The sequence below is a fragment of the Amblyomma americanum genome, chromosome 7, assembly GCF_052857255.1.
Source record: "Amblyomma americanum isolate KBUSLIRL-KWMA chromosome 7, ASM5285725v1, whole genome shotgun sequence".
Taxonomy (NCBI): Eukaryota; Metazoa; Arthropoda; class Arachnida; order Ixodida; family Ixodidae; genus Amblyomma; species Amblyomma americanum.
This window is the reverse complement of record NC_135503.1, coordinates 106,165,402-106,181,506: the sequence shown is the minus strand read 5'-3', so window position 1 is coordinate 106,181,506 and position 16,105 is coordinate 106,165,402. Positions and strand designations below refer to the sequence as shown.

General features: G+C 44.5%; 1 protein-coding gene across 2 annotated transcripts in view; it reads left to right on the top strand.

Moving 5' to 3' along the window:
• The window catches only part of LOC144099454 (glutamate receptor ionotropic, kainate 2-like), a 126,135-nt gene extending 110,477 nt beyond the window's left edge, over positions 1-15,658 (top strand). For both annotated transcript variants that reach the window (XM_077632763.1, XM_077632762.1), the window contains exons 13-17: positions 425-623; positions 1,647-1,860; positions 7,903-8,219; positions 10,098-10,216; positions 15,450-15,658. In XM_077632763.1, the coding sequence (XP_077488889.1) occupies positions 425-623; positions 1,647-1,860; positions 7,903-8,171 (682 nt within the window). In that variant the 3' untranslated portion in view covers positions 8,172-8,219; positions 10,098-10,216; positions 15,450-15,658. The remainder of the gene's footprint in view (positions 1-424; positions 624-1,646; positions 1,861-7,902; positions 8,220-10,097; positions 10,217-15,449) is intronic.
• The last annotated feature ends 447 nt before the right edge of the window (positions 15,659-16,105 follow it).

Below are 16,105 nucleotides of genomic sequence, written 5' to 3'. Positions count from 1 at the left end.
ATGTGAGAGTATGGTACAATGGGTGACTGGGAGGTGTAATGCAATTTACTGCTATGTCGTCACAATAGGCGGAGGGGATTGGGGCGGGGGAACCTTCTATTTGCTGCGGCATTTGTGAGCTGTAGCAGAGTGCACTTCATCGGGATTATTCATGAACGGAGGGCGCGCAGTGATCTGTAGTAGAACTTTCTGACGGGCTAGTTGGTACATTTCTATTAAATAGCGTGCGCTAACAGGACGAACAAAGGAAACTTGGCTTCGTTCCTCTGTCTCCAAGTTTCTTTGTTCGTCCTGTTAGCGCACGCTATTGAATAGCAGTAATCTGAAGACAATACTTCACGTGTCGAGCTCGCTAATCTTTAACTAGAGTCACTTCGGCGACAGCGAACGGAAGACGAGAGATTTTAATGCGTCCCTAATGCAGGTCAGCCTCGACGCGCATCATCGCTGCCACCTGGTGGCTGTTCTCTTTTGTGCTGGTGTCCTCGTACACTGCCAACCTGGCCTCGTTCCTCACCCGGGAGAGGCTGCGGTCGCCCATCGAGACGGTGGAGGACCTGGCCAAGCAGTCTGAGATACGCTACGGCTGCGTCCGTTCCGGCTCGACGCACGCCTTTTTCAAGGTACGACAGATAAGGCGCACGCGCGCCTGCGGCACCAAGGCGCACTGTGAAATCAAGATTTGCATGGCGTTCTTTCCTACAGAGACGCCCGTTTTATGTGGGAAGCTTTCCAGCATTAATAAATATTACGGAAGGTATTCCCGGTTGACAGGTGCAATGCAAAACGTGTGGTACACGAATTGACGCAAAATCATTGATGAGAAGAATAGAGCGTATCTGCTAAGAAAAGAAGTGTTTACTAGAGGTTCTTAGTGAAAAAAAGTAATTTGATTTAGCTTGAAAGCGTTGACGGGCACGCAGATAAAGAAACATATATAACACGCAAGCCAGCCTTGGTGATACGTGTTCTGGTGTCGTCCTTGGATATTTTCGCAGTCACGTGTTTTTTTGTATTAACAACCGGCTCAACTGCCTGTGCTCTTCTTAAGAAGCATCGTTTGCGCGCAGTTTCCTAAATAATTCCGCTTATGTTACGATGCAAAAAATTTACTGCCTCGGTCATCGCATCAACCACGTTAACACGTTTTATTTTAATTGTGGGAGCTCCTTCGGGAAGCAGAACTTTTTCATTGTTCATTTGGAGCAGCGCAGGAGTAGCCTGGTTGTCATCGAACGGTTTCGTACCATTTGACTTCTCTTCAAGAATAGTTTCGAGAGGAAGAACTCCGCTACAGCTGCACTGTAAACCTAATTAGACGTTTCAGGAAACAAACTGATAAACGTCGACGTTCTCTTCTTCTGTAACGTTGGGCAGCATGGCGTCTAGCGTGGTCGTGGCTTCCGTGCCATGAGGGAACAAACTCCCTGAAAAGGGAACAAAATTCTTGCACAAAATTGTAAATTTTCTTATTCTCCAATTTATTGGAAAAACAACCTTTCAATATTATGCGCCGAGAAGAAAAGTTGTTAGAAAATAGAAAAAACCATGCCTGTCACACGTATTTATGGAGTTATCGACAAATGAATGCTCAAACTTTGTTCCCTTTCGTACTGCTCTCGACTGTACATACCTTTCCTGCGCAGGAGTCGAAGCACGAGACGTACGAGCGCATGTGGCACGCAATGCGGGAGGACCTCGTCGGGACCAATGCCGAGGGCGTGGCACGGGTCGAGGGCGGTGGCTACGCTTTCCTCATGGAATCCACCAGCATCGAGTACGTGGTGCAGCGCCGGTGCCAGCTGACGCAGATCGGAGGGCTCCTCGACTCCAAGGGATACGGCGTCGCCACACCACCGGGTCAGCTGCCTGCCTGTTTTTTATATAGCGACAGCTACATTACGGTAGCATTTCGAGCCTTCGGCGTGGCGGCGCCACCACCCTGTGGCTGCGCCGTTACGCTGTCATGTGGTTGGTCACATGGTGCAGAGCAGCTGCCGGCGGCGAAGCGCCGTGGCTGATCACGCTTGTGTGTAACTTGGTCACGTGACCAAGTTACACTCGGCCAGCTGTAGCTATCGCGTCCCTCCAGGTTGAATCAGCACTAAACCACCGCCAATTTTTTTTTTTTCAGAAATAATGCGTCGATGTGTCTTAGACAGAACAGCACGACAGATAAAGCGTGTCCAGTGTTTTCACGTTCAAAGCGAACGGGAAAGTACAGAGCGCTGTTTACGAGCAACAATAATGTAAGGCGCACATGGAAGACGGAACACCTTAATTTCACTGAGAGACGGCCTTGAACAAAGAAAAGATCGAGGAGCGCCGGCGTCCTTTAATTGGAAACGTCGCTTGAAGCTGGGATGACAAATGTCACGCTTCTAAAATGAATTAATTTCTGAATGATGGGTTATAAAAGTGTATCGGACGAAAACAAGGAGTATTACCAATCTTTTTCTTGGAACCTGAGGCAAAACCTGCTTTTATTTGTCTTACCAAAAAGAGTTTTCTGACACTACAATGGAGATGTGTCCGAATCCTTTGACGATCGACGACATCGTCGACGGAGAGGAAAAAAATAGACGGTGATTGACGGCCGGGAACGTCGGGAAAAAGCCCCTTCTGGATGTTTTTGACTAGTTGTTAGTTCCATAAATGTCATTTGTGCGTCTAGACGTATTTTGAGAAATTACTTTTGATATTAAAAAAAGGAAATTAAGGCTAGCACTGCCGACTTAACTGCATTAAACCAAGAAAAAACCTCACACTAAGGCCAATGTTTAGACGATGTTTATGTTGTTGTCTATCATCACCATACGAATTCTGATTCACGCCAATATTATCCGGTACCTATATAAATCCTGACTTCAAGCAATGCAAAGCAAGTGGGCGAGGAAAAAAGAGTGAATGTGCCTTAATTTGTAAGCTGCCGCATAAATGGCTGCTTCAAGGAAAAACAAGATGCCCAACATTACCGGACAGAAATTTTCGAAACTGAAAAATTATACTGTTACGAAAATATTGAAAGTAATGGTTAATTATTCTGATATCCGTCAAAATCTTTCTTTCATGGGGTTTCCGCTGATCTCATCGAACAGTTAAGACTGCCTTAAAAAAAACAAAACAATGGGGAACTCTTTTTTACGATAGCGAAAACGTAATGGAAAAAAATGGAAGACTGCCGTCGGGTGATTTGCAGATATGTTCATTGGTATAGGGAAAGCTTATATTACATGAAAACATTGCTTTCATAAACGGTTTCCCGTTCAAAAATGTGTTTGTCCAGAACTGTTGGGATTGTAGAACAAAATGGAGAAAACATATGCTGTAAATGTTATTATATGAGATATACGCACTTGATACGGCCAGTCTGCAGTCTTGTACATGCAACTTCAACATCGTTTGAATAATTAGCCTTTCATGTAGGTAGTTATGAGCAATATTTGTACACAGGGTTATAAAACTGGTTACGACATCAATGCACCGATTTCACACCTTGGCAAAATCTTAAATTTGTACTCGCATTTCTCAGAGTGTGGCGTTTGGTTTTTTCATTTGTAGTTGAAACGCCTTTCTCTTTATTTCTGTAATAGAATATTAAGAATACTTTGTAACGCTTCTATTTGTGACCAAACGAATGCTAAGCAGTGCAATATTTTCGGAATTGCCTTATACGACGAAATCGCTTTCATGCCCTTAGAGCTTGTGGCATTGGTCCACCGCCAGCGTAAAGGCATTATTTTTAACGTTTGAGTTTGACAAGAAATTTGGCGACAAATCCATGGCTGAAATCGAAAATTTAGGGCACTGGCAATAATAGTTACTTCTATATAAAGAGCTAAAACTAGTTAAATTTCGCATTATTTTCACAAAACTACGTCCAGTTGTGTTTTCAGTGGGAAACATTAATATGCATGTGGAATGAAAGCTTCATCAATCATATAAACACGCTTTATGTAGGTAACGACTAGGCAAATACTGTTCCCTGGTACGAAACGAAAAAAATGATTAGAGGCAAACATATTACGGTTCAAAAAAATGCCTGTGATTTGAGCAGGAGTGTTTCAGATAGCTTAACGCAAGAACTCAGCAGTACAGAGCATTCTTTTAAAGTTCTAATTTGCATAATAAATACATGAAAAGGTACAATTTAGGGTCGCATTTTTCAGAGTTCTCCTCCGCCTATAACACAAGGCTTAAGCAAAAGCTTGACTGAGGCTTACAAATGGTGCGAGGGTCCATAATATTTCCAACAGTTTTTGCAGATTGTCTCATAAAAAATGAAAAACAAAAGAGGGGTGAATTGGGCCATCCGGCAAAAACAGGGTGACACCGCAATGCAAGGTCTTGACATCAGCATTTGCCGCTCTTTAAAAAGGCGCAGCTATCAAATAAAGGCCGCATCTATTTTTACCTGAGGCAGCAAGCCCGAGTTTTCACTTCCGAGTTTTGACGAAGCCTTCAAAGCCCATCAAGGGAGCGTCTTGCACTCTGTTTTTTTTTTCTGCAACCGTTCATTATTCGCAAGGCGCCTGCACGGCTTGTCATAAGCCAGCCCGATTTATCATTACTGTGCGCCATGCGTGCTCCTAGGATCAGGTCGCTGAAAGAAACAAAGAGGAGCAAGGAGACAACAAGCACGTGGGCGACGTGCATCAACCTGTAGCGAATGGCTTTTGCTTTTTACTTCCTACTTCCATAATCTCGTGCTGGAAGCGGCTAAAGCTTCTGGCAGAGAGACGAAATTTGACGAATGTTTATCTACTTAAAAGGGAACAAGAAAAGTCGTAGGGAAATAATTTTACTCTGCTTTTCGACAAGACTGCTCATTACTCATTTAGTCATATCAATTTTCCCGACGGTCAACTTGGCGCAACTTGTGGAATTGAGTAGTCTTGCCGTCTTGCCATTTGTTTAAATTTATATGCATCCTGCTTGCCCTCCGCTACTTCAGTCATCAGTGCGATGAGGATAGCCGAGAACTATCGGCATTTCAGTTTACCCTGTGCGACATCTCACACGCTTTGCCAGAAACAAAAAACGTGAACATTTGAATAGCAACTTTAATTGTACGAAGCAGCAACAGCTGCCAAAAAAAACAGAAAGAAATAAAAAACTCCTTGCGCCACTTTTTAAAGCTGCAATTCTGACGCACACTGAGATGACAAGAACCCTTCTTGTTATATATGGCAGCAATAAACTTCATAAACACGATGTACATTTAGTATTAGCTATGTAGGCAATTTCACCACGCCACTTCTCAAATCAACACTTTTTTTCAGCCGTAGCGAAAAGAAAAATGTAACTTAATATCAACGGCATGGGCATGCTACTTCGCTTAATGCATTTAGGCTCCACTTGCTAGCCGCGTTGTTGAATTTGCTTCCAAATATAGGAAGGTAATGAATTTAGCCGCATGAGTCGCACTGGGTGGGTCCTGTTTTCATCTGTTTGAACTCTAAACGGCAAACATAAGCACTTAAATGATGAACCTGAAAGCAGCTTCTGAAAAGAAGTTGCTTCACTCTCTCAGGTAAGCTGAGTTGAGAGACAGGCGTACACAAGAGATAGAAGGACCGCTATGGTGATATTCGTGTTTCTGAACCTCAGCAGCATGCACTCTTTTAGCTTTGCCTGTTCGGCCACTGAGACAATGAGAGAGATGCCGCCAGATCAGTGGTATATCTGCACGCTAGTGTTGCGAAGCCAGAATTAAAGCTATTTTAGTCATTTTGAGACACTAAGTAACAATATTTGGCGCTAAAATGTAGCTCTTAATCGAAGTTTGAGAATTAAACTTTATGTTAAGCCAACCTGCTATGCTGGTTGACTACAAATAAAAGTCTTATAAAGGAGTTCAAGAGGCGTTAAATAAATACGAAGAAGTGCACCAGTTGTTAATTGGAGCATGCTGACAATGCCGTAGGTTGTGCAGTTAGGCTAATAGTTCCTTTTTTAGATGCCCAGTGCGCATGAAAATAAAAGGTAAACTCCAGCATAATTACAATAAAATATTTCTTACAAAGATAACCATAAAAAATAATGGCTCCTGTACAAACAATAAAACAGAGCTTCGCTGCTTTCCTCAATGTTTCAGGATTCATGCCCAATTAAAGGGATCATCCTACAATTATTCATTTCGAGAAGCAGAAGGGATGAGTGGCAACAATAGGAGAAAAAGCGAAAAGCGAAAATACTAAACCTTAAAGTTTATCACACCGTTTGCTTTCCCTTTTAGCCAGAGGAACGTGGCATTAAAAGCGACCGAAGCTCTGATGTCTCCTCTTTATGGCAATACTAAGATGAGTGTGATCCGTTGCCCGAAAGCCCGGATTCCGCTATGGGCCGATACCATCAGAAGCACGATTCCCTTACAATTTTTGACGATCACAAATGCAGAAATCATTTTTGTCTACATTTTTATCCTAAACTACGCTCTAATTTTTTTTTTGCGAGTCATATGAAAGCTGATAATAAGAGAAAACGATTGAAAAATAAAATTGGCGACAAATTCGGTTTCATTCGCCGTGTCCCTCCTTAACGACCTCATTCACCAAAAACGTTATGAAGAGGGAGGATTAGGCGTTAGGTTCGAAGCACCTTTGGTGGCCCGGGTTTCCCGAGAAAATATATGCCTACGATTAGGCTTTTTATTGGCGCTAACAAAGAAAAAATGTAAAGTGTGTGGTAAAAATGCATGAATGTATTTACAGTGCAAGCGGCACATGCACATTTGTTTTTATTTGATCGTAAAGCGTGTAACTGCTCCCGTAATGTCTCGTGCTTCATTCCGGAGTGCTAGTTAGAAGGCCATGTGCTAATAAACATTTTCTGCCTCTTCGCCGCTTTTGAGGTAAGTAAGCATCATCCGTGACTGATATAAAGGGAATCGCTCAGCTGAAACAATATTATCGTATAAAAAGATACGAGGAACTAAACGGTGACATAGCAAAGTGTGAGACATATTTTTTCCTCTACAGCGCCTTTTGTGCGCTCTAATTCCCTTAGATAACGTATCAATAAACGCTTAGTTTTGCAAAGTGAAAACGCGTTAGTATCATCGAAAGACTAGGAAGAAATGAAGGCAAAATAAATTGAAGCACCTTGTATGTTTGCCTTTCCTGTGCGTAGACATGTTGCCCGCCGCGGTGGCTCAGCGGTTAGCACGCTCGGCTGCTGATCCGGGGTACCCGGGTTTGAACCCTACCGCAGCGGCCGCGTTTCAATGGAGGCGAAACGCTAAGGCGCCCTTGTGCTGTGCGATGTCAGTGCACGTTAAAGATCCGCAGGTGGTCGAAATTATTCCAGAGCCCTCCACTACGGCACCTCTTTTTTCCTTTCTTCTTTCACTCCCTCCTTTATCCCTTCCGTTACGGCGCGGTTTGGGTGTCAACCGAGAGAAGTGAGACAGATACTGCGCCATTTCCTTTCCCCGTAATCATAATAATAATTGGTTTTTGGAGAAAGTAAATGGTGTAGTATCGGTCCCGTATATCGTTGGACACCTGAACAGCGCCGTAAGGAAGGGATTAAGTAGGGAGTGAAAGAAGAAAGGAAGAGAGAGGTGCCGTAGGGTAGGGTTCCGGAATATTTCGACCACCTGGGGATCTTTAACGTGCACTGGAATCCCACAGCACATGGGCGCCTTAGCGTTTTTCCTCCATAAAAACGCAGCCGCCGCGGTCGGGTTCGAACCCGGGAACACCGGATCAGTAGCCGAGCGCACTAACCACTGAGCCTCCGCGGCGGGGTTTGCTTTGCCCAAAACCAATTTTCAATTTCAATTTTTTTCCGCAGACACGGCTACTCGTCCGTGTATGAATAAGATTGATTGTCATGGTGATAAATAATCGACGAACAAAAAATAACTGTACACTAAAGGCGCTCCCTGACCCTACACAGGATCGCCGTACCGCAGCCTCCTGTCGTCGACCATTCTGCGGCTGCAGGAGAACGGCGTCCTGCAGATGCTGAAGGACCGCTGGTGGAGAGTCCGGGACCCGGCCAAGCGCTGCCCCGAGGACGCGGGCCCCGAGAGCCCCGGGTCGGCCAGCGAACTGGGCCTGCCCAAAGTGGGCGGCGTCTTTGTCGTCCTCCTCGCCGGGCTGGGACTGGCCTGCCTCATCGCCTTCGCCGAGTTCTTTTTCAAAGCGCGCTCGGCGCGCAGCTGAGGACTCGGTGCTTCCACGCTGTGCTCGTCGCTACGGCAGCCGAAACAGGCAAGTGCGCCGATTGCACCGGATGTTTGAATGCGATTGAGAACAGTTTTCAAGAGAGGGAATGATCTTGCGAACGGCGCAGACAGCTGGTAATATTGTTATGGAATCGTTAAGAGGTTTTAGCAAAGGGATGAAATGTAGACAAGAGAAGACTGATTAAGGGGTGCCTGCAACTTAAGGTTATTGAAAATTGCTCCAAGGGGGAAAAAAACACACCACGGAGATCCAGAGCGCCCGCTAACGTCTGTACAATGTCAGTATGAAAGGAAGGAAAGCAGTAGTTACGAGTAAAAAAAAGCGGCAGCGCACTTTAAGGGGAGATAGAAAAAACGCCTCTGAATAGAGGGAAAGGAAGGAAAACACTACCGCTGGAACATTTAGGCCTAGAAGCAGCCGCCGTCCGCTCTGAAACTTGCACTGAATAGAGGAGTAGAGAACATCAGCTGATTCTACACCAAGACACGTGTATTTATTCTTTTGTGTCAGTGGGGCGTGGTGAAGGTCGCTATCCAACCTGTCGCGAGTGCGAATATTACTGGATGCGCCGCGAAGAGACTGACTTTGTTGTGGTCATTTTGTGCTGATGTCTGCCTAACAACTCCCACAATACTTATTTCACCCCGTAAAAGGTCCCCCTACTAATACAAACGGTGAATTATTCAGCACGGATTATTCCTTGTACTGGTGTGCGCTGCAGCCTTTTAACTCCATATAGCACCGAGAATACACGGGTCAATTCAGTTTGCCAAACACGCAATCGTGACCACTCTAACAAAGAGGCCAGGTCAATCAGTGCGGAGATCATCCTGGTGGCTTTTAATCAGTGTAAAGTGCTAGTAACGTTCACTCTGCGGAATTTGAACACATGGCTGTCTGCTCTGTTAACTGTGCGCCGTACTTCGAAGCTGAAGCCGTTGTGTCAGAATAGGCCTCCCTTGTTGCACCGGTTGAGCTTCAAAACTGGCTTCATGCAATCATACAAATGCAACTGCGCTGAAACGCACCGTTTTGTGGCCGATCGAGAAAACTAAAGAAATGCGAACGTACTAAACCATTTCGAGAATGGCCTTCCATTCCTGTCCCATCAATACAAGGGGGATCTCCGAGCTCGTCAGTAAGTTCACTGCAATTATACCAATGACAGCAATTCAACTCGACGTGGAATAAATAGCTTTGCCGAAATGCTCGTAGGCACCGATGGTCTGCAGAGTAGTTCGGCCATTGTATTGGACAGAAATCCATAATGTCAAGCATTGTTTTGCTGTAGTGCGGAGCGCTGCGCTCTTATAAAAATTATTAAAAATAAAAAAACTCAACCGCCTATCGCAAGTTTTTGTAGTAGTTTCTTGTCCGAGTAGGTAGCCCGAGAGCTAGGGCATACATGTCAAGCACTCAGACAGTTTAGGGTCAGCTTATGCTGGAAGATGCAATACTCGAAACAGAGATCTAGATTTCTCATCTACATGCCATTTGTATGGCGGAGAAACATCTGGAAAATAATTGCAAAACTAACCCCACCCGCACCTTACAACAACCTCAACCTGAATAAAAACGCCTTCCAATTAAGGTGTAACCTTTTCAACACTAACAGCGCGGCACACAATTTCGCAGGTCAGCTGTGCTTGTTCGACTACAGCGTTCCCACAAAGGATGAAAACAAAATGAGTAACAGTGCCCTATATTCTGGAGACCTTAAGGAAGTATAACCTGAACGATCTCCACATGTTTTGTATGGGAATTTGTGGGCAGTTTCCAGTAGTTCACTTCTCTGAAACCGGCATGCTGCACATCTGTTTGGTGTTTTTTTGGGGGGCCTATGTCATTCAACTAATTCAAAATAAAGAGTGTTCGATTTTCTTTTTTTCTCGGCAAACGCAGGCTGACCACAGGTAACCATGAAGAGAGCTGCTGACATAAAACGAATCGTTACTTCTTGGGGCCATCGAACAACTGTGGCAGCGTCGCGAATGCCGCCGTCACTTGACGAAGATCACGAGGTAAGCAAAGGGACACGTTTGCTGGGCATGGGTTGGTCTTTAAAAGAGCTGAGTGTTTTGCTGGTTGGTATTCTGACATCAAATTTGTCTTGTTAAAGTGCAAGTCCTGCTGTCTTTTCTTCTACCTCCTTTGATTTTACTGAAACTTTCATGGCATGTTTGCAGCGGGGCGGTGTTTCTTTGCAGCGCAATTAAACTGTGAAGTTTCCCATATTGCAGCCTCAATAAGGAAGATTTCCGCGGGAAAACTTGCTTATGTGACGTCGTTAGATGCATGGCCGTCGATATTTGGTATGATTTTGCTGAACGACGAATTTCGAGCTTCTTTTTTGGTTATATTAAACAAACACCTAAGTTGTCACTCGTATTCGCTAGTTCATCCAATAAACGCACGCACGATAGGTTCTGTGACAGTGCCCATGACATCATTGGTTGGTCTGTTTTGATGTCGCCATTTGACTGCAAGAATTCTTTCGTCCTTATCTGGCGTACGACGCCCATACGTGGATGGTGGTGTTGTGTTTTTTTTGTTTTACTTTTGTAACTTTGTATTCGTTTGATTTTCTGCTTTAAAGTATTGACTGCATTTACTTCGATTGCATGACAATGCTGTTTCTACGGCTGACTGACACTGCTATTGTTAAGATTTGTTTTTTTTCCTAACTTTTTGTTACAAGCTAGTGCTCTAAGTGCAGTTGAGAAGAAGAGTTCTGTGATTTGTGTTTAGCATTTTCAGTTGCAGATTACTTTTTACTGGCTGGGTTGAGAGCGATAGAGCGTTGTTTCTTGGTGATTGCATGTTATAAATATGCCCCTTTTCTTCGAATAAACAATTGGGAGTGTGTGCATGTGGTGTCTTTATCTTTATTGTGTTGCCGTCGTTGCGCCGCAGATTTTTCAGTCATACACCAACTCGCCCCAAAGGCCGTCATTCTTAAGTGGTACCTCTACGACTATTGAAACACTGTAGCTGTAGGTTCTTTCTTACAGCCACCTCATTTTGCAGCTTTTATAAGGCATGTTTCCTTGCCTTTGAATCATTAAAATGTGTACGTTCGCTCAATCGACAAATTCTCAGAGACCAATGGTTATTTAGTAACAGGTGCTCTGACTAATGGCTATTATGGGGAATATCGAGTCGACCAAAGCGTCTTCAGAACATAAAGTGCCTTTAAATAACAAATAATTTGCCCACTCCCCGCTGAGAGAAATCCTGCAGCAACTTCTGACTAGAACTGTTACAATGAAGCAAGATATCAGAACTTCGTTGAACTCTGCTTGCCAAATTGAGTTGTCACCCTAACACCAGCCATAGGTCACAAGAAATTTTTAAGGCACATGCGAGCATGTGGGTAGGTATTGTAAGAACCTTTCAATGCGAATGGCACAACGAGTGAAACGCAGCAATTTCTCACCCTTGAGTTTTATTATGAGGTGGAATTTAGAGGCGTTATATATGAGATAAGCGCTTGAAACGTCTCCGTTAACAGGAGCAGTACACGCTTTGCTTTTTTGTAGTCTCCAGCTGCACCGATGTACGTCCAACATCGATACACTTTAGTCTGATGCACCTGTACAACCAAGCGGCAATTACACCTTAAAGGAGGCCCTCCTCCAACCAATGATATCAACGTATTACGATGCGGTAGTCAGCGCCATGAACCTGCCAGCCTGGCATCGAATATGAGCAGCAGGTTGAAGTCAGTTTGCTGTGACTTGATCACAATACGTCGACGCCATTGCTTAGCGAACCTGCTTTGAGCAACATTTTGCTGCTTCTTTCCTGAGTGGCATCCGACTGGATGCCAACTTGTGGTGCGGGCGGGGCGCTTTGTTTTTACTTGTTTTTTATTGCCCAATCTAACGTATGTGGCTTCGGTATGCTGTCGTAGTTCCCACGCAGAGTGGCTATCATCGGATTTAAAGGCCGGCTAAATTATCTGTTTTCTTCAATTAAAGTGCCTCTCTCTCTCTATTGAAGAAAGGCTGTCTGTCTGCCGTCGTCTACGGTACAGGTCCGATGTTGGACTATCCATGTCCCGCCCAAGGTGAATGAACACAGTAAGAGTACGAACATCGCGAAAGAGGAAACGATCACAAATGCAGTTATAAACGTGAACGACAGGTAAAAGGCAAATAGATCCCCAGCGCAGTTATGGCGCCAAAATCCGCCCATGTTCCTTTACGTATGCATACAATGATGAAAGGCCAATGTTATTTGTGGAGTTTACATAGAAAACTGCAGCATTCCGTGAAAAGAAGGCACTCCAAACTTCCAATCTAATGCAACTATCAAGCCCATATCACTTGATCTAACCTTGAAAGATATCACTTCTGAAAGATGCAGCGCAAGATGCTTAGGAAGATCCCAAGCTCAGGTGGCCCTTACTGCTGGTTAAGTCGTAACTAACCTGGTTTTCGAGCATGATTTGCCTCTCCTATATGCCTGGCGTGTACATGCCGTGACATATATGCGAACGTCCTCGCCGCATGCCCTAGATCTTTTCTGCCCTGTGACGAACCAGTACACGGCGCCTGATAGCAACTCCTCTTTCTGATGCGCAGCCTCTTATGCTACGTAGAAATACCGAGCCAATCATCAATCTTAGGTCTTACTTATTCGGTGAAATCGCATTATTTCTCTTTATCTGTTCTTATTAGCGTGAGGCAAAAAATAACATACAAAACGAATATATTCCGTAGCCTCATACACATCTTACAGCTGCCGAAGCCAAACTGAACGCCCCTCGAAGCAAGCGGAGCCCTAAAGCCCAATCATGACCGCATAATCAGTATGCGCTGTCCCGCTCGTAAATGCCGCTAAGCGTGATGTAATGCGAAATGAAAACTGGGAGCGTCCACCTCAAAGGCTGTTTCCATGGAAATAGTACAAAATTGAGTTTCACTGCTGCTTCGTGACTAACAGAGGCATGGCGCTCTGAAGCGAGCATGGCCGCGCCGCAGGGTGGACTGCAGGAAAATTGCGCTGAGGAGAGTGAAGTAATCTGGTACGTCGGAGAGCGCCAGAAAATAGTAATAACAGTGGTGACGCCCTCATTGCCAAAGACACAGATTTTACAAAGATAAGACCGTATGAGATTGGGCACCTAAAAGGCGCAAGAAAACAAGAATGCTTAAGCAAAGTTTGAATATTCTTGCTACGCGTAATAGAGCAGAAAAACGTTTTCGTGCAATGTGAACATTGGATAATTTGCGCTGGGAATATTCGCTAGAGAACTTTTATTATAGCTTCCTTGCATTCCGAAGCGCTCGACAGGGTTGCTTTCTGCCTTGGGTTTGTTTTACTCTCACCTTAGCGCTGCACTAACATATTTAGGTGAGCACCAAGCTTCAATCTTTTGCGCTATGTTTACTAATCAACTAAGCCGTTTTCCTGCGGACGAGTCATGGGACTGCCCGTTACTAGAGAAGAGCAAAAAAAAAAAGAAACTGGGGATATTGATTAAAAAGGAAAGGTATTCAAATAGCGAGTTTCATATATTTCTCAGTTCCATAATAACTCGGAGATTTCAGAAGCCCTCATTCTTTCCGTGACAGTCAAAATTAATTTCGAGACATGGCGACACTGTGCGGTACTTACACACGCTCAAAGTAAGCAATATGTATGCTGTCCGCTCGTTTTGATTAACATATTATTTGGCAGACACGAATGTACTTGTCCTGTAACGCGGTGCGGCGGAAGCGAATTTCTTGTCAAGTGAAGGGGCGGTGCTGTCGTCATTTTATGATTAAAGTGCACTTCAGCCGTTAATGCCTTGAAATCAGGCCCATATGTAGCAAAATATTTTTTGGGACACGTGCTCTCAAGAGCAAATTTTTTCCTGCGGTGTTTCGCGAAGCAGACGTCTGGTATTGCTGTTCCAACGAATGCAGCTTGCACGTGTCCTCATGTTTGCTGGCCTTTCGAGTGATAATTTCACCCTATACCGCTGGAGCCATTCTAGACACCGACACCAAAAAAGATCGAGAGAAAGAAGACATACCTGTCCAATAGAGGAATCGTTATATTACTTTGCGGAAAATGCGTATGTAATGTACGTCTTTGCAGGTCCAGTACTATGTTGTAGTCCTGCGGCTCTGTGAACGCATAATCTGTATTCTGTAGCGCATTTCACTACTGTGCCCCTTATAGCCCACGCGTCGCTTCAGGACGTTGAACTCCACATTTAATTGCTATTAACAAATGATCACTTAATCTCGCATCGAATAAATAACCCTCCCGCCTCCTTCCCGCCTCTCGCTCCTAAGTTACGAAAATTTGCTGCACACTTAAGCTGCACACTTAAAAATGATAGGTGTAACGTTAAGAGATCGGAAGCGGGCAGAGTGGGTGAGGGAACAAACACGGGTTAATGACATCCTAGTCGAAATCAAGAGGAAGAAATGGGCTTGGGCAGGGCATGTAATGCGAAGGCAAGATAACCGCTGGTCCTTAAGGATAACGGAGTGGATTCCAAGAGAAAGTAAGCGGAGCAGGGGGCGGCAGAAGGTTAGGTGGGCGGATGAGATTAAGAAGTTTGCAGGCAAAGGGTGGATGCAGCTGGCAAAGGATAGGGTTAATTGGAGAGACATGGGAGAGGCCTTTGCCCTGCAGTGGGTGTAGTAAGGCTGATGATGATGGTGATGATGATGATGATGATGATGATTAGCACATAATCTTATGGTCGTTATTCTGGGCCTTCATGTATCATCAGCGATGCTCTGTTTCTACATGCAGTGTTTTCATCTAGTGAAATAGACATTGATGCAGTGACACTAAGACGAACCAATAAGTGTAACAACACAGTGCGGAAATAAGCTTGACAGCAAAAGTGTTCGTACAAAATTTAGCCTCTCGTGCATTTCACGCTTCTGAAGTGTTGCATGATGCGAATTCCAGAAAAAAAAATATATTCATTTGCGCGCTGCCTCGGTACTCAGTCAATTGGTGTTAGTGTCAAGAAATGGAGCGTAAACGTCCTTTTTTTAGTCTGGATTGTCAGTGTTGTGGTTTCTCTGATATGCCCAAATGACTGGATTTTCATGCACCCCTTGAACGTTTACATGTAATTACCTAAATTACCGTAATATTCCTCTCTGAAGGCGAGGGAATAGAGCGGCCCTTGCGGCCTGTGAACGAGTTTTGCTTTTCTTTTTAGGCGCACAATTCGGATTTGGGCAATCTGCCTGATATATACGTCAAATTTGTGCTTACAAAGTTTTCTTTCCACAGGTGCGGAGCGCACGGTGTGGACAAGACAGGAAACGAGTGACTAGTGTTACTACTTGCGGCACGAAGACAACGGCTGGTGACCACTGCGTGAATGGTGTGCCGATTTTAATTGTAATATAGGACTTGTACGTCGATTCGTTCTTTCGTAGCTGATATGCCTGCCACTGGTGCCGTCTACAGTTCCGAAATAAAATGTCTGCTTTACACTCAGCAGTGCCTTGTCGTGCGTAACTGAACAGATTTATAAATAGGTCTTCGTAAAAACTGACGGTGGCGCTTGATTGTAAAGCGCAGGTGTTGGAGACTACCGCGGCCTTTGCAAATCGCAGAACACAGAGCTGAGCCATTTTATATCCACCGTGCTTTGGGACCTGCAGGAAGTCAGTTTGCGCTATCTTGTTTCAACTAGAAATAGGGCTGTAATTTCGGCAGCAATTGCTTTGCTGACTGTTGCACATGTTGTAATCCACCGAGAGGAAATTACCCTTCTTGTTTATAATCCAGATTATGCAATAAAAGCTCGGCTGGGTCTATATTGCATGGAGAAGATAAAATTTTTTATATTAAACCTCGGAAGTTTCTACAAATACGTCAGGCTTAGTTAGATATTACGTTGATTTACGACGGCCGGAGGATGTTCCAGTATGCGACGCTAG